At 36.4% G+C, this 24,677-nt stretch overlaps 1 protein-coding gene and 1 long non-coding RNA gene across 4 annotated transcripts in view; both read left to right on the top strand.

The window, feature by feature from the left end:
- LOC137240609 (uncharacterized) overlaps window positions 1-24,677 on the top strand; it is a 518,840-nt gene that overhangs the window by 55,943 nt on the left and 438,220 nt on the right. The window lies entirely within an intron of this gene.
- LOC137240607 (uncharacterized) lies at window positions 2,402-5,472 on the top strand. 2 transcript variants are annotated; one of them, XM_067767099.1, is made up of 6 exons: window positions 2,402-2,546; window positions 3,926-4,037; window positions 4,106-4,674; window positions 4,773-4,985; window positions 5,043-5,199; window positions 5,262-5,472. In XM_067767099.1, exons 3-6 carry the CDS (start codon window positions 4,603-4,605, stop codon window positions 5,384-5,386), a joined length of 567 nt encoding a protein of 188 aa, XP_067623200.1. In that variant the 5' UTR covers window positions 2,402-2,546; window positions 3,926-4,037; window positions 4,106-4,602; the 3' UTR covers window positions 5,387-5,472. The 2 variants fall into 2 exon arrangements, with proteins under 2 accessions (XP_067623200.1, XP_067623199.1); XM_067767098.1 differs by having other exon boundaries at window positions 4,093-4,674.

Raw genomic sequence — 24,677 nt, 5'->3', positions numbered from 1 at the left:
CGCCCCAAACTACTTATTTTTTTTATAACTGTATCCTTTGTGGCATCAGGATCTACTTCTTTTAATTTTTCGATTAAAGTCACATAATCATTATTCTTTTTAATTCTATTACAATAATCTTTGCTTTTTACTTGCCACAATGATGGCAAAGATTTATACATTTCAATAAATTCACTCAGAAATTTTTTATTGTCCATTTTACTTTTCCGCGCACGTCTGTTCCGTTCAGAAATTACTACGATTATGAGCTATTTCGCCATACACGCACGAACAGTTCGCGCAAATGTTCGCCAAAAATCAAAATATTTTAATTTTTGGCGAACATTTGCGCGAACTGGTAAACACCACCATACACGACAGAAAAGGTCGCATAAACATGACATAAAGGGAATGTTCGCGGAAATGTTCGTGTCGTGTATATGGCGCTTTATGAGAATCAATGCAATCGATTATTGGTGCCGCTAAGGTCGTAACCGTATCGTAACCAACCAATTGGGTTTTGGTTTACCATCGTAACAATAAACAGCTGATTACGTTAGGGATACGGATACAGCGATACGACATACGGCACCAATGACTCCGGCTTAAATGTGCAAAGCGTGCCCGTATGAGCAAAAGGCTCATACGAGCCGTTTTGCCCATCGGTGAATTAGGAAGAGCAAAATTCTTTTCAAGTTTAGATCTGATGTCAGGCTTTCATCAAATAGAACTAGACCCAAATTCTAGAGACTTTACTTCATTTACAGCAGATAATGGCACTTACCGTTTCAAACGACTTCCCTATGGCTTGAAAGTAGCACCAAACTCATTCCATAGAATGATGACCTTAGCATTCGCAGGTCTGAAACCCTAACAAGCATTTTTATATATGGATGACCTAGTAGTATTAGGCTGCTCCGAAAAACATATGATGACAAATTTACGGGATGTATTCTCAACCTGCAGAAAATATAATTTAAAATTGCACCCTGATAAATGCTTATTCTTTAGTCAAGAGGTTACTTATTTAGGACATCAATGCACTAGCAAAGGAATCCTTCCCGACCCAAATAAATTTGAAATTGTTCAGAACTACCCAACACCCAAAACAGTTAATGAAGTCAAACAATTCGTTGCTTTCTGCAACTATTATAGAAGATCTTAACTAGACTGTAAAAAGAATGTCTCCTTCGACTGGACAGAAGAATGTCAAAAAGCTTTCGTTTATATAAAGGAAGCATTAATTAGTCCAAAGATCTTGCAATATCCAGATTTTAACAAAGAATTTTGTATAACAACAGATGCTAGTGGCTATGCTTGTGGCGCAATCCTGAGTCAAGAATACGAAGGTAAACAATTACCAGTTGCCTATGCTTCAAAATCATTCACAAAAGGTGAAATTAATAAAGCTACAATAGAGAAAGAATTAGCAGCAATTCATTGGGCCTTAACCTTCTTCAGACGATACGTATAATGCAAAAAATTTCTAATTAAAACTGACCATCAACCCCTAACATACCTGTTTTCAATGAAAAGCTTTCATCAAAATTAATTAGAGTAAGATTGGATTTGGAGGAGTATGACTTTGAGGTGGAGTACATAGCTGGAAAAGAGAATTACGTAGCCGACGCATTGTAGAGAATAAATATTGAGAATTTAAAAGAAATGTCAGTGGAGGCATGTAAAATACTAAAAGTCACTACAAGACCAGAGACTAGAAAACCAACCAGTAATAATATAAATGAAGAAAATAAAAGTCACATAGAGAACCCTTTAATATATGAAGCTCTAAATAAATTTGAAGTAAAAATACATGTCAAGCTCGTTTTCGATCCTACGAAATTATATTTCAAAAAAGGAAAGAAAATTTGTAGCACAATAGGTACAAGCAACCTAATTGTGGAGGATAAGATTGACTTAGGACAATTCTTTACCAGGCTTACAAAAGAAGCAGGCAATTTAGATCTTGTAAAGATACATTTGTCCTTAGGGGACAAATTTTTTAAAGATAATTATACTCGATTAAGCAAATTTAAGGAGATGTACCAAAGTTCTCAAAAATCTAACAATAGAACTAACCCCAGAGGTTATGAATGTAACAGATCCCGGGAAAATTAAAGAAATTCTTCATAAAAATCATGATTGTTGTGTATGCAAATTCAAATTTACTAACAACAATGAATTTTTATTCTCAGTGTAAAACTAACTTTATTACCCAGCAAAAATCTAGTGACCAAAGATGGCGACCAACAACAAAATATCCCACATTGTTCCACAATTGTTAGTATGACAGAATGAGATGGCCTAATTGAAATGTCCGATCCATATATGCTTGCCTTTTTTTACATGCCATGGTCCCTCAAATACTTCACAAAAATTTTCTGCGAATCCGCCATTTGTTATTTTCAGCTTGAAACACAAGCGCAGCAATAGAGCAATAAAAATTTATTTACAAATAATTTCGGATATAATAAAAACTAAATTTAAATAAAGTGTTGTGTGCGCTACGGTATTTGCATTTTATATTAATAATATATTTATATTTTCCACAAAGGAACCAAATTCAAGTAAGTTTTAATGGATGTAGGTTATGGCGTTTTTGGTAGCATCTGCGTACAGTGAATAATTCAATTCGTGCATGCAATTTCTTTTGTGATTGTGGAAAAAATGTTTCAATTTATGTTGTCTTTTAATGCATGTTTATTGTAAAGCCAAGAAAAAATAATCGCTCAGCATCAGGTGGGGTAATTTTTTTGTATGTAAATGAACAATGCCAAAAATGTGACTATCGCTGCTTTGATGATGGTGGTCGTTGCGAATATTTTTCCCTATGGTAATAGTCTAGTTGAGGGGTCGACTTCTAATACGCTACCAAAAATAACGAGAGAGGTGTCAGAAGACGGGTATTAATCTCGAGAACAATAATCCGAAGGCCGAAAATAAAAAGTTTATCTCTGTCCGGAGATATTTGCAGTTGAAGTTGGTGATTTTCATGTGGTTGTGCATCACCGCGGCGGTAGCCACTGTTATACCACACACCTGGACTTGGCATGGCGTAGCCCAGGGTTATTTTTTATAAGCGCGGCCGAAGGCCGCCAACGCAGAAAGGCGTTTTGCGCAAAAATGCTATGGATTCCTCCCCCGTTACGGAGGTACCCGCGGGTCATTTTTCGGGTTTTCGTTAATATCTTTTGAACGAGTTAAAATTTTTATTTTCCGCCTTCGGATTATTAATACTGATATCAAGGCGCGTCGTTTGACACCGCTCTCGATATTTTTGGACGCGTATTAGCAGTCGAACCCTTAACTAGACTATTACCCAAATAAATATTGTTCTTCCGCCTATTGGTTTATTTGGAGGATTTCGTTCTGACTGTCCACCACCGGCTGAGATACGCGAAGTACAACCCCAGTGGGTTAGGGGCTAAGAATATACCCATTTTCGACCACTAGATTTTTGCTGGGATGGTTCCTATTCTAAGCTAAGGCGGAAATTCAAAATTTTATTTCGTTTCGGAGATATTTGCAAACAAAATTGAAAATTTTCATGTGGTTGTTGTTGTTTGGTGATTTTGTAGTACCCACAAGAAAAACTGTGGGTAAAAGTGTTATTTACGATATGCTGGTGCAGTTCAATGGATTTAATTGCACGGTTCGTCTAAATGTAGGTCCTGACCATAGGGTTAGGGCTGGAAAAGCTAATGACTTTCCCACCTCATCTATAAAAAGTCAGTAAGCTCCGCACTGGCTTAACCCGTGGGTACTGTAACAGGTTAAACTCTTACTTATCCAGACTGAACTGAAGTACCTGATATATGTCCAGCATGCAATTAACACCACATGACACAAATCGTCTATTCAATTATATTGAGGAACCATCCCCACCTAGATCAATCTTTTTATGATCCAAACTGGCTAACATTTACACTTTTTATTCAATATTTAGGCAAGCATATACTTCGGAAAAGGTTAAGTATATCAGCAGTGGAAGCAGAATTTTTACGCTCGCGTGTTTGGGTCCGCGCTATTTTGGTGTTTCTGGACGTGTCCTATATCAGGTAAGAAATATGAAGAGAGGAACTTTTTATAAGCTTTGCAGTCAAGAAAATCAAGAATTTAAGCGCAGTGTATACGATCCGCCTGGTTGCCCTCCACAACCTCAACATCCAGGCTATCCTCTACAATAACCAAGTGCAACAGGTGGTTACATGGGTCAAATGATGCCACCAACACAACCTGAACGCCAATCTCCGTCATCCGTCTAGCGCCACAACCAGCGAACCATATACGCCAAAATTCCGAAGGTTTAACTTGTCAAAGGGCTTCAATGCAACAAATGCGCATTTGGTCGATGTAGCACTACACAGCGAACCGTTTCCATCTAGCTCAAAAGCTATAAACAACAATTTCAATAATTCGTCCAGCTCTAGTACCAACCAAACACACAACAAATTGATTGATTTACTTCCCTCCAATTCCGATTCAGCAAACGCCGATTTCATCGATGTAGCACAACACAGCGCGTCCTTTCACTCTTCCTTAAATACAACGAGTACCGTTTTGAATAATGCGGCTACTTCCTTAACCAACGAAGGAACATTCCCTACAACAAACGAAAATATAATGGCAATACTACAAACAATATTACAGAAGCATATCGACCTGGAATTTAGATTGACTAAGATTGAAGAAAAGGTGCGTAGTGAAATATTGAACTGTTATTTGTGAAACCCTAGCAATTGTAGCCGGAATACCTTGATTCTCTTTAATTATTATTTATGCTATCATTTCAGCTTCCAGAATTGGCAGAAGTCATGGCTATCTATAAGGTCATGCGTGACTCAAAAGTTCTGATTAAGAAAACGCACAAAATAGTATGCCGTATCAGCGGAGAAACGGAAAATGATACTCACACCGAGCTCTCTATCGTTATACCACTAACATCGCTGGATTCAGTTTATGACATTGAGAAAAAGTTGAACTCAGATGATTATCAAGAATCAATGGTATTTTTGAATATTTTTAATTGGGTTTCGTAACTTAAATTGGTGGTTTTCATTTAGAAATCATATATCTTTATGCTGAAAGGTGCATTATCAGACATTATTGGAGTAATGAGAAAACTTTTCTCTGACAACGTTCTTTTCAATTTTAACTGGGACGGAGTACAGGGCAAACGATCTTTATCTAAACTGAAACTCGTCAACAGCGTACTTTTTGGTAGTGTAATTTAAATTGCTTTAAAATGTTATTACTAACATTGTCCATTCCTATTAATTTAGACGTTTTCAAACTGCAAGGCAGGATCAACTTCGAAGACAGCATGAGACGGTGTTTAACGCTGAGCCACAACCGGCATAAACAAAGGCGGTATCTGATCAATAAATCCAGCTCTGCAACAGCATAAACCTACCTACAACAAACGAACAAGACACACTGAAATAATCTTGATTAAAAATTATAGAAGAACCTAATAATTCTTTTTTTCCTACGTTCCTATACTAAGCTTTTTATGCTCTTATTAAAATAATATTCAACAATCTCGTAAAGTTTGCAAAGATTTTTAAAGCAATTTAAATGCAATGTATAACAAAAAAGTATTTTGACTATAAATATTTGTGATGAACTTACCTGAAATAATTCAAAGTTTTTTCCTACGTTACTAAGCTTTTTATGCTCTAATTAAAATAATATTCAACAATCGCACAAAGTTTGCAAAGAATTTTAAAGCAATTTAATTGCAACGAATTTGTCAATAATTTTTAACCAAAAATTTATAAACTAGATGTATAAGAAAAAAGTATTTTGAATATAAATATTTGTGATGAACTTAACTGAAATAATTTTAAGTTTTTTCCTACGTTACTAAGCTTTTTATGCTCTAATTAAAATAATATTCAACAATCGCACAAAGGTTGCAAAGATTTTTAAAGCAATTTAAATGCAATGTATAACAAAAAAGTATTTTGACTATAAATATTTGTGATGAACTTAACTGAAATAATTCTAAGTTTTTTCCTACGTTACTAAGCTTTTTATGCTCTAATTAAAATAAAATTCAACAATCGCACAAAGTTTGCGAAGATTAAAGTATAAAGTAAGAAAAAAGTATTTTGACTATAAATATTTGTGATGAACTTAACTGAAATAATTCTAAGTTTTTTCCTACGTTACTAAGCTTTTTATGCTCTAATTAAAATAATACTCGAATTTCAGAACCTGCCTGAATATTCAACAATCGCACAAAGTTTGCAAAGATTTTTAAAGCAATCTAATTGCAACGAATTTGTCAATAATTTTTAACCAAAATTTATAAAATAGATGTATAACAAAAAAATATTTTGAATATAAATAATTGCTGATGAATTTAACTGACAGTACCAATACCATCAACTAAATAGTCCTTATAAATATTGTAATCACATAATTCAAAACAAAAAATTACTATGAGTACCTACGTTTATTATTGCAAAATCACGAAGAAAGAAAATTGCATGAAGTACATTCAATCTAAAATTATGCCACAGAATGCATATGTATATCGCATTTTAAACTAAAAAATATGAAAACTTAAAAAAATTTCAGATCGGTATTTAAGTGTAAATCGATCCATGAAAGCATCGTGAAATAACTTTTTTTTTGGTAGTTAACGTTATCGTTTAGCCTGGTTTTGTTACCAATTTTGTTATTTTCGTGGTATAAATCAACATTCAACACAAATCTTCTCTGATTATGAGTTGAAATACTTTCTGGTTTAGGTTGTGATATGTAAAATTACATATTTTTGTACACAGTTCTAAAATGTAAAGGGAAAAAATTTATATTTGTGTATTAATTGAATTATTAAAAAGATATTGTTATATTAATGATATAGAGAAGCGCCAATACGAATGTAAGTGGTTTCAAACCACTGGTAGGCAATTCACCAATTTAACTGTCAAAAAAATGTTAAATTGTTCATTTTATGTATAAAAAATTTGAAAGTTGCAATTGAAGTTCTGAAAGCTCGGAAATTTCAATTGAAGTTCACAATTTTCAATAGAAGTTCAGTAAATTATAATTGAAGCTCAGGAATTTCAACTGCAGTTCAGCAAATTACAACTGAAGTTCAGAAAATAACAATTTAAGTTCAATTATAATTTTCTGAACTACAAACAGAAATTCTGAACTTCAATTTTAATTTTCTGAACTACAAATTGAAATTCTGAGCTTGAATTTAATTTTCTGAACTTGAATTGAAATTTTTGAACATCAATTGTAACTTTCGAACCTCAATTGCAGCTTTCTGAACTAAAATAAAAAAGTTATAGCATTAAAATTGGCGAATTACAAGTCAACTTACCCAAATTGTGAATTGCCTACTCACGATTTGATGGTTTACTGCAACAAATAGTTCTGTTAGTTCTTTTCTTTTGTTTTCTATATCATTAATTAATTTATTTAAGTTTCCCTTAACTTTGTATGCATACAATCGCATACAATCGCATACAATAAAATTTGTATTTATGGGTCACCAACAAGACTGAAAAACTATTCCTTAAGACTTATAGTTAATAATTTACAACTATTATAAATAATGTAATATATTGTAAAAATGTTTAATAAAAGAAATGTTAATAGATTTGAATTAAAGAAATATTTTATTTATATAGCAGTATAATCCAAGTAAAAAAACGGTCATAACACTAGTAAAAAGACGGTCATATTAACGTAAAAATACTCGTAAAGTTACAGGTATATAACTCAAAAAATGATTGCCAGAACGTGAATGTAAGAACAGTACAGCACTATAGTTTGTTTACTTTTCGATAACCTAAAACCGTATATGTGTGAGCAGTATGGACAATCACATAAATAGGTACGACGGAATGGACTGGTCACAAATGTTACTGCTGCCCTGTACAAATGCTACTTAGCGATTTACGTGTTCCATCGACACAGCTGTTAGTCATTTTCCTAGTCAATTTACGGGCACATTTTTGCTGGGTAATTGATATATTTGACGTTGTAATTTTTGTAAATATGGCAATGCTGAATTATGCCATCAGAAATAAAACGTCATTAGGTTTAAGCCCCCATTACTGATACTTAGCACAGACTTGACTTGCCTTGGCGTAAACTTGGCAACTTAGCCACGATTATACTCCACTTGGCACATACAATCTGGCATCATAATCAGCGTTGAAATTTATTTTTAAATAAATGTCAATTTGTATGACAAAATGTCAAAATGAAATGGAAACAAACAAATGGCATCTCAAAATGTAAACGTCACTTCGAACTTACATAGAAAATCAAAATTCAACAGACTTCTAAGTCAAGTTAAGTGTTGCCAAGTTTTCAGTAATCAGTAACATGCAATGTTCATTTAACAGAACAAGTCTATGCTAAGTATCAGTAATGGAGCCTTTAGAGCAATCAAAGCGTGCATATCTCAACGGCTACCGAAGTGTGTGAGTATAACCTAATAATAAACCTAACATCTGGCGACGAGAAAAAATACAGATATGGCTGAGGAATTTTACAAAAAATTGTTGGAGGAGCAACGTACCTTCACAATGAATGTGCTAAAAGAGCAGAAGGCGTGGATGGACAGCTTTGCAAAGAGGTCTCCAGGCCAAGATACCACTCTCGTTCCAGCTTTTGCACAATTTAACAACCAACAGCAGAAATGGGACTCATATTTGGAGCAATTGAAGCAACATTTCTCTGCTTACGCGGTAATTGACGCCAACAAGCAGAAATCATTTTTCTTATCTTGGTTGGGCAATGACGCTTACGAAACTCTCAAGAAGCTGGTCGGTGTGGACGAGTTACAAAAACAAACATTTAGTGAGCTCTCAGCAAAACTAACAGAGTTTTATAAAGAAAAAGTCCATGTAGTTGCAGCTCGTTATGAATTTCATAAAGCTGAAATGGGTAGTCGCACATATAAAGAATGGATTGCCGAACTACGCAGCATAGCCCGGCAATGTGATTTTGTGTGCAAAAAAGAAAATTGTCTACATGATTTCTCCGATGACATGATCAGGGACAAATTAATTTTGAAGTCACCGCATGACGCAGTTCGTACAGCTGCATTACAAAAGCCGCAGTCAACGTTGGCAGAAGTGCAGCTAATCGCCGAGTCATATGAAACAACAACTAAAACTGTGAGTACAATCAAAGACAAAACGGACACTGCAAATGCAATAGACAGCAACGGAGTTTATTCGATGACAACAAAAAACACAGAAAAATCAAATATGCGTAACAAAAACAAAAAATCTAATAAAAAACTGAAATACCGTTCATGCACAGGTTGTGGAGTTTCACATAATCGTGATGACTGCAAATTTAAAAACGCTGTTTGCAGAGGTTGCGGTAAAACAGGTCATATCATAGCTGTGTGTTTATCGAATGAAAAAAAGAACGAACAAAAGCAGAACAAAGTTACCAAAAACAACAAAAGTGAGAAAGGTGACAAAATAGAATATATTTCAACGGCATTTTCGGTAGCTAGCCCAGCAAGCAACAAAAGTAAGAAACGTTTTGTGCAAGTTTTGGTTAACGGCAAAACGATTGAGTTTCAGATGGATTCTGGTGCAGAAGTCTCAGTAATAACACTAGACACTTACGAAATGTTAAATAAACCGCCAATAAAACAATGTTCGCGTGCACTATACGGGTACGGTCATACGCAAATCGAAACTTTGGGAGAAATCTCTGCAAAAATTCGATACGGGTCAGTAGAAAAAATACTGCCTTTAGTAGTTTCTAATCTGCGCGGTTCTAGCAATTTATTTGGGGTAGATTTATTCGAAGAATTGGGCTTCAAAATTGTGCAAGTTGATATCTTGGCTGTCAGGTCGGTCGAAAAGTTGCAAACACTTCTGACTACCTTCGCGGAGGTGTTTACACCAGCACTTGGTACAATGAATTCAGTCAAAGCTTCGATTAAACTTAAGCAAAACGCAGTGCCTAATTTCAGTAAGAGTAGGCCCATTCCTTTTGCACAGCTGCCAAAATTTAAAGAGGAAGCTCAACGGTTATCACAAGCAGGTATTTGGCAACAAATTACCTTCAGCGACTGGGCATCTCCTATTGTGTTAGCAACAAAACCAGACGGATCGATACGCATCTGTGGAGATTTTAAAAAAGGGGTGAACCAGCAGATTGATGTAGATCAATATCCTTTACTTACTAGAGAGTGCCTGATGCATACCATTCGACATGGCAAATATTTTTCTAAGATTGACTTGCGTGATGCATACCTGCAAATGGAGCTCGACGAAGATTCGAAAAAAATTCTGGTGGTCAACACACCGCTTGGGTTATTTCAGTACAAGCGATTACCGTATGGAGTGGCAAGCGCCCCAGCCATGTTTCAGAAACATCTAGAACAGCTATTGATGGATGCGCAAATTACATAGATGACATTATCATCGCCGGTGCAAACGAACAAGAACACCTTGAGCGCTTAGCCAAAGTGCTTCAGATACTCAAAGCAGCGGGTATCAAATGCAAGAAAGAGAAATGCGAGTTTCTCAAAACTAAATTAACATACTTGGGTCGTGAAATAAGCGCAGATGGCATTTTGCCTAACGAATCAGGTATTCAAGCAGTGAAGAACTTGCGACGGCCAACAAACTTGAAAGAGCTTGAGGCATTTATGGGCAAAATAAATTATTACCATAATTTCATACCAAACTACTCTCAACTTGCAGCACCTATTAACAGATTGAGGCGAAAAAATGTGACGTTCCAGTGGAAGTCCGAACAAGAAAAGGCGTTCAACATGCTCAAGGGGCATATAGTTAAGGCTACGATGCTAACCCATTTTCGAGAAGACTTACCAATAGTTGTTGCTACGGACGCATCATCGTATGGAGTTGGAGCCGTGCTTTCGCACATCCATCCAGATGGTACGGAGCAACCGATCGCTTTTGCCTCGAAGACCCTAAACCGTCATCAAGAAAACTATAGCCAAATTGAAAAGGAGGGTTTGACAATAATATTCGGAGTGAAAAAATTTCATCAGTTTTTATACGGGCACAAGTTTACACTTATTACGGATCACAAACCATTAGTCAGTATATTTAGCCCAGATAAAACCTTTCAACAATGACGGCACAACGTATACAGCGGTGGGCTATTACGCTCATGGGGTACCAATTTGAAATTAAGTATCGCAAAACAACCGATCATGCAAATGCAGACGCTTTATCGAGATTGCCATCGGGTCCTGACGAAGACTTCGACAATGGCGAAATTAATCAAGTTGCTACTATTGAAACTCCAATTAATGCTGTGCTCATTCGCGCAAGCACCAAAAGTGACCCAATACTGCAGAGAGTTAAACAATACATTCAGAACGGGTGGCCTGAGAAGTTGAATCCGAACGACGAGGATCTTCGGCCTTATTTTGCTCGTAAGTGGTCATTAATTGTTCAAAATTATTTCATTTTATTACAGAGTGACGTCACACGGGTAATCATCCCACACTCATTGCGTGAACAAGTTTTACGGCATCTACATGACGGACATTGGGGTGTGGTCAAAATGAAGCAACTGGCACGACAACACTGTTGGTGGGCCGGTATCGACAAGGACGTCGAGAGGTTAGCAGCTGGATGTGAAAACTGCAAACTAGCTGGTCCAAGTGATAGGCGGTAATATTCTAGCTGGCCGGAACCTCAAGCACCTTGGCAAAGGGTCCACCTTGACTTTGCTGGTCCAATTTTTGGTTCCATGTGGCTTCTGTGCATAGACTCGTTCTCGCAATTTCCGTTTGTTTGCAAGCTCGCAAATACTTCGACAGAATCGACGATTTTCGCATTAACTACTATTTTTGCTGCTGAAGGCTTGCCGGAGACTATTGTAAGTGACAATGGCCCACAACTTACAGCCGAAGCTTTCAAAACGTTCTGTGCTCAAAACGCTATAAAGCACATCACGATCGCACCGTTTCATCCACCCTCCAATGGGCTGGCTGAACGATTTGTACGTACCTTCAAAACTTCTGTAAAAAAGAATTTAGATGACGGATTGCAAGTAAGCGAAGCCGTACTAAAATTTCTTACGTCGTATCGTACTATGCCGAATGCAAAGGGCGTATCACCAGCACATCTTTTACATGGTCGTCCTGCACGTACTGTCCTTTCGCAGATGTTTTCAGTGAAAAATGACAAAAAAGATTTTGAAGAAACTACAACCAAATTTTCTCCTAAGGAAAGTGTTTACATCCGTAACTATGGTCGTGGAGAAAAATGGTTAAAAGGGTTCGTAGACAGGCGCCTGGGAAAAGTGATGTACGTAGTAAAAACTAGTAGGGGCTACTATAAACGACACCAAAATCAAATGAAAATTCGACATGTGAACAACGAAACAGCAGTTGATGATAAAAGAGGAGAAACTGATCCAGTTACCAACTTATTGCTACCAGATACTACGGTGAATGCAGATAATGAGCATTCTCAAGAACAGTCAACAAGTCCAAAAGAAGTTCGTCGAAGCAGCCGTATGCGCAAATCGGTACACCGCTATCAAGCAGAAGATTTTCGCAATTAAAGCGGGGGATGGTGTTGTGTATGCAAATTCAAATTTACTAACAACAATGAATTTTTATTCTCAGTGTAAAACTAACTTTATTAATTGATATATTTGACGTTGTAATTTTTGTAAATATGGCAATGCTGAATTATGCCATCAGAAATAAAATGTCATTAGGTTTAGAGCAATCAAAGCGTGCATATCTCAACGGCTACCGAAGTGTGTGAGTATAACCTAATAATAAACCTAACAATGATGATCCTATATGGGGAGGCCACCCAGGAATAAATCTCATGACAAATAAAATCAAACAAAAATATGGTTGGCAAAATATGAAAAATGACATAAGAAAATATATAAAAAATTGCATCCACTCTCAGAAAAAAAAGTTAACAAACATATAAAATAACCAATGGATATAACTGAGACACCGAAAGCATTTGACATAGTACAAATTGATACAGTTGGACCACTACCAAAATCAATTCATGGAAATGATTATGCGGTTACTATCGTTTGTGATTTAACTAAATACTTGGTCGCAATTCCAGTCCCAAGCAAACACGCTGTGGCGGTTTTAAAGCTGTATTCGAGCATTTCATTCTGATTTATGGTTGTATGAAAACAATCATGACGGACATGGGAACAGAATACAAAAATAACTTAATTGAGGAATTATGTAAACTTCTAAAGATTGAACACAAAACTTCAACACCATACCACCATCAAACTTTAGGAACTGTTGAACGCAGTCACAGAACGTTTAATGAATATGTACGTTCTTACATATCTAGTGACAAAGATGATTGGGATGAGTACCTCAGGTATTTCACATATTGTTATAACACAACACCATCTACTGTACATAAATATTGTCCTTTTGAGCTCGTATTCGTAAAAACCCCCAAACTTACGAATTCCTAAAAGAAAATACAATAAGCCCAATCTATAATCATGAGGCTTACGACAAAGAAATTAAATAAAAATTACAAAGAGCACAACAAAGAGCTAGAAAGTTATTTCAGGAAGCCAAAAGAACACAATAATTAAACTACGATAGAAGTAGCCATAGTATACAAATAGATATAGGAAGCTTAGTATTAGTTAAGGACGAATCAAGTCATAAACTTAATAGTACATATAAAGGAAAATATTGGGTAGAAAATATAGATAGTAAAAATAATTACACTTTAATTCCCTATAATGTAAAAAAATATAAATGAAAATAAGAAAATTGTAGTTCATAAAAATAGGCTTAAACCGCTATAATAGAAAAACTAATTACAATGGCACATTTTGAATAAATAAAAGCATTCCACTTTATTCATACTCTCCATTAAGTACTCATAACACAATATGAAAAAAATAAGGAAATTGTAAACAAATCAAAAAGGAAAATAAAAAGCACAAGAAAATATATAAAGTTACATCATAAATAAAGAAAATCACAAAGTAAGCACAAACGGATTTAAATATTAATTGTACCACTCGAGTAGCCATCCATAATTGGTGCACAAATTGTGTGTGACTACTCTCTCAAAGGCGGTTGGTGTAGCATTCATTCATTCAGTCATGTGAAGAAACACATATTTTCGTTTTTCTTGAGACGCATTAACTGTTACATACATATTCATCCATTTTGTACATACATACAGTCTACGTCTGGTAACTTAAGGCTTCTTCTCTTTTAAATTCCTCACACACAATTTATTCCCACGACTAGCCATATGCTTAAACTGCATTTCTCATAAAATAAAAAAATAAATGTAAGGCGCGATAACCTCCGAAGAGATCTAAGGCCGAGCTTCTCTTCCAATATGCGTCGTGCTCCTCTTGATTTTCCCTACAAATTCGCCGGACGGGACCTACATGTTTTATGCCGACTCCGAATGGCATCTGCAAGGCAGATGAGTTTTCACTGAGAGCTTTTCATGGCAGAAATACACCCGGAGCGCTTGCCAAACACTGCCGAGGGGCGACCCCGCTTAGAAAAAATTTCTTCTAATTGAAAAACCTTATTTCTAAAATTTTGATGTTGCTTTGCCCGGGGTGCGAACCCAGTGTGGTAGGCGGAGCATGCTACCATCACACCACGGTGGCCGCCATGCATTTCTCAAACTCTATTCCGATTTTGCTTACTACGCATTTCCCACCAAGCCGAATATATGCACTTCATATCTTGTACACTTAGTATGTAAGTATGTAATAATGTAAATATGTATGCAGGTAACTCATAAGAATTAATTAGAATAATTTTGTATAAATACTAAGGTAACTTCCCAAATAAAGACAATAATTGTTTTGACACCAAATCGAAAACAATAGTTTTACTTTTCCATACTATAGTACAAACAAATTCTAAAGTCACCCCTGGTCCACCTTTATAGCTATATCTCGAAAAGCCGTCCACCTATAGAACTAAGGCCCACTCCCTTTTAAAATACTCATTAACACCTTTCGTTTGATACCCATATCGTACAAACAAATTCTAGAGTCACCCCTGGTCCACCTTTATGGCGATATCTCGAAAAAGCGTCCACCTATAGAACTAAGGCCCACTCCCCTTTAAATACTCATTAACACCTTTCATTTGATACCCGTATCGTACAAACAAATTCTAAAGCCACCCTTGGTCCACCTTTATGGCGATATCTCGAAAAGGCGTCCACCTTTAGAAGTAAGCCCCACTCCCTTTTAAAATACTCACTTACACCTTTCTTTTGATTCCCATATCGTACAAACACATTCTAGAGTCACCCCTGGTCCAATTTTATTGCGATATCTCGAAAAGGCGTTCACCTATAGAACTAAGGCCCACTCCCTTTTAAATTACTTATTAACACCTTTCACTTGATAACCATATCGTACAAACACATTCTAGAGTCACTCCTGGTCCACCTTTATAGCGATATCTCGAAAAGGCGTCCACCTATAGAACTAAGGCCCACTCCCTTTTAAAATACTCATTACCACCTTTCATTTGATTCTCATATCGTACCAACACATTCTAGAGTCACCCCTGGTCCACCTTTATTGGGATATCTCGAAAAGGCGTCCACCTATAGAACTAAGGCCCACTCCCTTTTAAAATACTTATTATCACCTTTCATTTGATACCCATATCGTACAAACACATTCTAAAGTCACTCCTGGTCCACCTTTATGGCGATATCTCGAAAAGGCGCTCACCTATAGAACTTAGGCTCACTCACAGTTACCCTAGATTCATTTTCCTACATGGTAAATTTCCCTTATTTTGTCTCCAAAGCTCTCAGCTGAGTATGTAATGTTCGGTTACACCCGAATTTAGCCTTCCTTACTTGGTGATCCTAATCTGTATGACGTATTTCGTAAAGACCGTGATCCTGTTAAAACTTGTTGCCTCCAAGGTGGTGGCGTTCTTATTGCTGTTCGGAGAAAATTCCGCGCCGCATTGGTAACACTCACCAACTCGTACACAATCATTGGCCAGCTTTGCGAACGTGTGCATGGTTTGTCTGATGTCTTATATGTATGCGCCTCGTATATTCCACAGAATAGTGCATATGGTTTATACTTTGCTCATGCTGACAACGTTGTTTCATTAGCATCAAATATTGTTGGTGACAACCGTCTTTGTGTGCTCGGGGATTTTAATTTATGCCATTTCAATTGGTCCCGAATTGATAACACTGGAGCACTTATGGCCACTAATGTCAACTCTTCAGCCGAAACTCACCTTATCGATAATATTTTAACCACTGAATTAGTTCAAATAAGTCATTTCTATAACTGTTTAAATATAATTCTAGATTTAGTATTCATTTCTATTAATGTTCATTACACTTTGTCGGAATGCATTACGCCAATCTCACAAACTGATAAACATCACGTTCCCCTTTCTCTGGAGTTGGAATTTTATGAATTTGCCGACGTTACCCCTGAGGCTGGTATAAAATTTAACTATAGCGCTTGTGACCTATCTACTTTTAATACAATTTTGTGAAGCATTGATTGGGGTGATGCTTTCTGTAGCAAGGATGTAACATCATGTTATATATCTTTAAAAATAAAGTTTTTGAGTTGTGCTTGCAGCATGTCCCTATTGTAAAAACAAACAAGTAAGGAAGGCTAAGTTCGGGTGAAACCGAACATTACATACTCAGTTGAGAGCTATGGAGACAAAATAAGGAAAATCGCCATGTAGGAAAATGAACCTAGGGTAACCCTGGAATGTGGTTGTATGACATGTGTATCAAATGGAAGGTATTAAAGAGTATTTTAAGAGAGAGTAGGCCATAGTTCTATGGATGGACGCCATTTAGGGATATCGCCATAAAGGTGGACCAGGGCTGACTCTAGAATTTGTTTGTACGATATGGGTATCAAATGAAAGGTGTTACTGAGCATTTTAAGAGGGAGCGGGCCTTAGGTCTATCGGTGGACGCCTTTTCGAGATATCGCCATTAAGGTGGGACAGGGGTGACTCTAGAATGTGTTTGTACGATATGGGTATCAAATGAAAGGTGGTAATGAGTATTTTAAAAGGGAATGGGCTTTAGTTCTATAGGTGAACGCCTTTTCGAGAAATCGCCATAAAGGTGGACAGGGGTGACTCTAGAATATGCTTGTACGATATGGGTATCAAATGAAAAGTGTTAATGAGTATTTTCAAAGGGAGTGATCCTTAGTTCCATAGGTGGACGCCGTTTCGAGATATCGCCATAAAGGTGGACCAGGGGTGACTCTAGAATGTGTTTGTACGATATGGGAATCAAATGAAAGGTGTTACTGAGCATTTTAAGAGGGAGTGGGCATTAGGTCTATAGGTGGACGCCTTTTCGAGATATCGCCATTAGGGTGGGCCAGGGGTGACTCTAGAATGTTTGTACGATAGGGGTATCAAACGAAAGGTGTTACTGAGCATTTTAAGAGGGAGTGGGCATTAGGTCTATAGGTGGACGCCTTTTCGAAATATCGCCATTATGGTGGGCCAGGGGTGACCCTAGAATGTGTTTGTACGATATGGGTATCAAATGAAAGGTGGTAATGAGTACTTTCAAAGGGAGTAATCCTTAGTTCTATAGGTGGACGCCTTTTCGAGATATCGCCATTAGGGTGGGCCAGGGTGACTCTAGAGTGTGTTTGTACGATATGGGTATCAAATGAAAGGTGGTAATGAGTATTTTAAAAGGGAGTAATCCTTAGTTCTATAGGTGGACGCATTTTCGAGATATCGCCATAAAGGTGGACCAAGGGTGACTCTAGAATATTTGTACGATATGGGTATCAAACGAAAGGTGTTACTGAGCATTTTAAGAAGGAGTGGGCATTAGGTCTATAGGTGGACGCCTTTTCGAGATATCGCCATTTGGGTGGGCCAGGGGTGACTCTAGAATGTTTGTACGACACGGGTATCAAACGAAAGGTGTTACTGAGCATTTTAAGAGGGAGTGGGCATTAGGTCTATAGGTGGACGCCTTTTCGAGATATCGCCATTAGGGTGGGCCAGGGGTGACTCTAGAATGTTTGTACGATATGGGTATCAAACGAAAGGTGTTACTGAGCATTTTAAGAGGGAGTGGGCATTAGGTCTATAGGTGGACGCCTTTTCGAGATATCGCCATTAGGGTGGGCCAGGGGTGACTCTAGAATGTTTGTACGATATGGGTATCAAACGAAAGGTGTTACTGAGCATTTTAAGAGGGAGTGGGCATTAGGTCTATAGTTGGACGCCTTTTCGAGATATCGCCATTAGGGTGGGCCAGGGGTGACTCTAGAATGTGTTTGTACCATATGGATATCAAATTAAAGGTATTAATGAGGGTTTTAAAAGCGAGTGGCCCTTAGATGTATATGTGAAGGCGTTTCGCGATATCGACCAAAATGTGAACCAGGTGATCCAGAAAATCATCTGTCGGGAACTGCTAATTTATTTATATATGCAATACCACTAACAGTATTCCTGTCAAGATTCCAAGGGCTGTTGATTTCGCCTTGTAGAACTTTTTCATTTTCTTCTACTTAATATGGTAGGTGTCACACCCATTTTACAAAGTTTTTTCCAAAGTTATATTTTGCGTCAATAAACCAATCCGATTACCATGTTTCATCCCTTTTTTCTTATTTGGTATAGACTTATGGCATTTTTTTCATTTTTCGTAATTTTCGATATCGATAAAGTGGGCGTGGTTCTGGTCGGATTTCGGCCATTTTTTATACCAACATAAAGTGGGTTCAGATAAGTACGTGGAATAAGTTTAGTAAAGATTTATCGGTTTTTGCTCAAGTTATTGTGTTAACGGCCGAGCGGAAGGACAGACGGTGGACTGTGTATAAAAACTGGGCGTGGCTTCCACCGATTTCGCCCATTTTCACAGAAAACAGTTACCGTCATCGAATCTATGCCCCTACGAAATTTAAGAAGGATTGGTAAATTTTTGTTCGACTTATGGCATTAAAAGTATTCTAGACAAACTAAATGAAAATGGGCGGAGCCACGCCCATTTTGAAATTTTCTTTTATTTTTGTATTTTTTTGCATCATAGCATTACTGGAGTTGAATTTTGACTTAATTTACTTATATACAGTAAAAGATATTAAATTTTTTGTTAAAATTTGATTTAAAAAAATTTTTTTTTAAAAAGTGGGCGTGTTCTTCATCATATTTTGCTAATTTTTATTTAGCACATATATAGTAATAGTAGTAACATTCTTGCCAAATTTCATCATGATATCTTCAACGACTGCCAAATTACAGCTTGCAAAATTTTTAAATTACCTTCTTGTAAAAGTGGGCGGTGCCACGCCCATTGTCCAAAATCTTACTAATTTTCTTTTCTGCGTCATAACTTCAACCCATCTACCAAGTTTCATCGCTTTATCCGCCTTTGGCAATGAATTATCGCATTTTTTCGGTTTTTCGAAATTTTCGATATCGAAAAAGTGGGCGTGGTTATAGTCCGATATCGCTCATTTTATATAGCGATCTGAGATGAGTGGCCAGGAATCTACATTCGAAATTTCATCAAGATACCTCAAAATTTACTCAAGTTATCGTGTTAGCGGACGGACGGACGGACGGACCACTCTAAATTTCAATACCATTTGAAAGAGTTGAACAGTTTGAATAAGTTTCTGTATAGAAACTACATTTTGATCTTTGAGGAAAATATAGTATCGAATCCGAAGGCTTTTTGGGGCTTCATAAATTCCAAATAATGTATTCTACGATAGCACATTTGCTAATAGTGCTGTAGATTCGGCTAATTTATTTGCTGATTTTTTTGCTCCAACTTTGAATCTAATTTTCCCTCTGATTCAAGTTTTTCTTCCACGAAGGATTGTTCTATTCGGGTCTCTACGTGTATCCGTTTCGGATGTTATAAACGGCATAAGGAAGCTTAAGTCGTCAACAAAGACTAACTCTGATGGCCTCTCGGTCATTTTGCTAAAAAGTTGTCTGTGTTTGGCAATGCCACTCACAATCATTTTCAACAATTCTCTGGCCACTGGTCTTTTTGTGGATTACTGGAAATTGGCAACGATTTCTTTCACCTATATTTAAGAGCGGCAATAAGAACGATGTTCGCAATTATAGACCGATTTCGAAGCTATGTTCAAACTTTTTGAAATTATTGTTAATGACATATTGTATTTTGCGGTTAAAAGTTTAATCACTATCAACCAACACGGTTTCGTACCAAATAGCTCAACTGTAAGCAACCTAAAGGTACGTCCACACCGGTAACGAAATAGCAAAGTTGTATAAAATTGTTTTAAAACAATTGCTACTTGTTATACAACCAAGTTATGTAATTCCTTTTATCTTTACCGACAACCTCTGGGTAACATATAACCTGCTATAAAAACAGAGAAAAGTTACACAACATCGTGTTATACAACATTTTTCAGTTGAATTTCTAACAAGTTATATAAGATTGGTTATATAACTGTTTGTAACACGTTTTGTTACTGGTGTGGACGCACCTTAACAGTGCTTAGTGAATACTGCATTTCTGCTTTTCAGAATAGATTTGGAGTTGATACAATTTATACTGACTTCTCGAAGGCATTCGACAAAGTTTCTCAGAGAATACTTTTACTGAAGCTGGCTGCTATGGGTCTTCACTCTACTTTTTTGATGTGCATTAAGTCTTACTTATCCAACAGGCGTTGTGTCGTGATGTTGATAATACCACATCCCGTCGCTTTACTGCATCCTCAGGAGTCCCACCAGGTAGCATTCCAGGACCTCTCTTCTTTATATTTTTTATATATGACATTGGCTCATGTTTCTCGTTTGCGGAATATCTGCGGTATGCGGATGATCAAAAAGTGTTTGCTGTTATAAATAGTTCTGGTGACTCTGAACGTCTGCAATCAGACCTTAATAATGTCGAAAACTGGTGTAGTCTAAATCGTTTATCGTTAAACCTTAAAAAATGATTTCATGTTACTTTTTCAAAATCATACCCTTCGTACTTGCTATAGTATCGCTGGCTATACATTGCAATCTGTTGAAGAAATCAAAGACCTAGGGGTGTATTTTGACACTAAATTTAATTTCTCTACGCATGTAAACTATGTCATAGCTCGATCATACGCAATGTTTGCGTTCATACGTCGTAACTGTTCCGCATTCACTAGCCCCTACACTATGAAGTCACTATATTGTGCCTTTGTCAGATCGAGGTTGGAGTATGCGGCTGTCATTTGGAGACCCTCCCAAATTGGCCTCTCTAATTGGCTTGAGCGTTTTCAGAAAGTTTTTTTACGATTGTTATGACATCGCTAGCTGGTGTATCCTATAAGAGACTTGTGAGGAGCGCTAGTGACCTCATCATGTGACTGCGGCGTGTGCACTGGCTCAACCCGGAGCTTCAGTTTCGTGGGTTCCAATACACAATCACACGATCTAGCTTGCTCTTCCCAAGCCTAACGACATAACAAAATAAACTACAATATTTGCACACTGAGGGAAACCTACTATCTATAAGCCTAGAAGTGCCTAACTGAAAACCACGTCTTCCTACCACCTTACTTGCAGCTCGTCCGTATATGGTTTACGGCTGCTCCTAACCCACCCTACCATGGCATCGTTGGTGTTGAAGACGCCCCGTTGTACCACCTACATTTCCATCAGAATCAGACCAAACAGAGTATTTAGCAGCTCATAATAACAACGTTTATTACCTCAAGTATATACAGACCATATGTTCAATCCATTATTTAAACAAACAAAAAAAATGCTTATAATAATACCAATTTAAATAAGCAAATCGAGTTTTTGCGTTTAAATTTGAATTCACGTAAAAAATTAACAAGGTTTAGGTTTCGATACTTTGATTTCGCATATCATTATTTTGGCTTACTATGCTAACATAATTTTTTTGTGGGTATTTAAATATTAAATTCCTGACCTACCTCAACATATGGTTTTTGGCCTTGATCTTGAAATTTTAATTACATATATTTACACATATATACGGTCATATGTTTCGCAAAAATAGAGCGAACTAAAAAATAGAAAAAAATGAGACTCCGCGAGAGTTTATTACATCACAAAAACAGAGAGATGGAATTTGCTAAACCAAAACAAATTGCATTCACTTACGTGTTCACATACATACATACATATGTGAAGTTTTGTACACTCCCAAATTTATTCTTAGGAAGCAAAAAAAAAACAACTATTACTCACATATGTATGAACGCATTTATGTATAAAGGAATAAGACAGTGGCGTATAGCAAAAAGGAATAATGAAACAATTTGAATCATCACTCACCAATAATCTGCAATGCAGTAATCCCACGTAGCGTTGAAGGCCTTCTCGCTTGTGATCGCAGCATGATGACGATGACTGTTGTTGTAGCTATAAATTCGCTTGTTCTTACTTTTCAATTTAAATATATTTATGGACTCATTCTAATAGAAATATTGATTCAATTCGATGTAAAAAAAATCGTAGACCAAAAAAAAATCTAGGTTGTCCTAATTATTAGGGATTGCACTGTAGTTGGGAGTTAAAATATGAGAGATAATGGGAGGAGCTTTGTGCACATAATGTTGCAAACCCAAAATAAACAAAGGAATTTATGAATGAAGACTGTCTTATAATATCTCTCTGACAAATTTAAAGAACAATCAAAAAGTAAATTGGTAATATGTTGAGTTAAGTTAGGGTTGCTACCATGTGGGTTGGACCCACATGGTTACAACAAAAAAACTTAAACGATATTATGCAGGTATAACTAAATTAGGTATCTATACTAACAAAAGTATACTTCTTTAATTTATTTCTTCTTATTTAGGTATGTGTGATTTTGATATAATATGTATGTATGTTTTACTTAAATATATATATATATATGTATATATATATGTCTTTTATGCAAAAGAGATGGTATTAAAGCTTTAAAGTCCTTTTTTTTTTTTGAAGGGATATCCGAATAATGTATTAAATATATATTAGATGCGTTAATTATATGTATATCATATAAATGCACATATTCCTTACAAACATATGCGATTCATTCGCTTACCAAAAAAATTACTGAATCAGTAGATTATTTAAAAAAATGTATCATAATTTAGAAAAAAAAAATTCAGAAAAGTATTTAGTTATTTAATTTTTGAATAGGGTTTGTTTTTTTTCTTTCTTTTTTTTTCTGGAACTATAGGTTTTAATACGTATGTTCTTTTATTATATTTATGTATATAGGAAACTGATTTTTAAACGCAAAGAAAACAACGTATGGCACAAATTTGATAATGGAAGAAAAAAAATTCCAAAGATCTTGTAGTCTTTCAGATATACTCAGCTACATACAAGTACGCTGGTATATTTTATACCTTTCCACGACAGAAAGGTATTAATTATTTTCTTCCTATAGAGATTATGTTTAAGTGGTGTTTGTAATTTCGAGGTTAATTTAAAATGTATGATATATTTATCTGTTTCCAAAATTTTTAGCGTGGATTTTCGGAGTTTTTTCTTTTCGCTGTCCACTTATGTAGTACCGCTTATGGAGTCTTGATGGCTGTGAAATAATGGCTGAAGACTTGGCCTTTTCCTTACTTTGGATAACCAAAACGCAGGGATGTTGTAGGTATTTCACAATTAGAAGGATTTTATTTGTTCGCACTTCACAATAACACTCAGTGAATAATTCCTAGGGAAAGGTGGCTGCTTTTACGGGTATAGTGCAGGATGGTTTCTTTTTTTTCTTCTTCAATTAAACTATGCCGAACCGCGATGAAAGTAGATAACTTGGATGTGATGTTCTCTGCATGCTGGTTCCGAAGGAAAAAAACAGATGGGTTTCTTACGGAAATGGTTGAGAGCTAAGCGTGCAGCTTAAAATCATATGGGCAAAATGACATCGTAAAACATATGTTCAAAAATGAACTCTACGATATTAGAAGATGTGTTTAATATACACTAAATTTTTAGATTTCTCTACTTATAATGGTATTCACAGACTCTAATAAAAGTTCTACAGAAAACGATCGAACTCAACTCATGAAGTTTAAAGACAAAAAAAACTAAATTTGCATGAAGGTAGTGTTGCCCATATGCACGTGCATACACACCTGAACACAAAAATAATTGCGTAAAGATATTTGAGCAAACTAAAGGTACTTTACAAAAAAAAATATATACATATATGGGAGGACAGTTTGAATGTTGGCATACATATGTGGCAAGCATGTACCCACGGTACACACCCCCCCACCTAGAGTGTTGGTGCGGTGCGTATCCGTTCATACCTTTCTCTCCTGGATGTCTTTCCGATGATATACTCCACGTTTCCCATTACTTTCATCCTCCAGTTCATACATGCTATTACCCTTAACTCTGATTACTTTTGCTTTAATGAATTTTTGGGCAAATTTCGCACAGAACTTTTTGGACGCGTCGCTCAGAACGAAATTTCTCCTGTAAACTACATCTCCAACCTTGAAAGTTGTTATGGAACTTCGCAGGTTATAGCGCTTGGCCGAAGCGTCAAAAGCCTGTTTAATGTGCTCCATTATATTTCTTCGTACCAGTTTAAGTTTGTCAATTCTCGATATTGGTGACTCATCTAAGTTGTCAAGTTGCCTCAGTTATGTATACTCGTCCGAGTGTGAAAGCATTTGTTGACCGAACAAGGCGAAATATGGTGTGCAGCCAATTGATT

The sequence above is a fragment of the Eurosta solidaginis genome, chromosome 2 (assembly GCF_040869045.1).
Source record: "Eurosta solidaginis isolate ZX-2024a chromosome 2, ASM4086904v1, whole genome shotgun sequence".
Lineage (NCBI taxonomy): Eukaryota > Metazoa > Arthropoda > Insecta > Diptera > Tephritidae > Eurosta > Eurosta solidaginis.
This window is presented reverse-complemented; position numbering and strand designations above follow the sequence as displayed.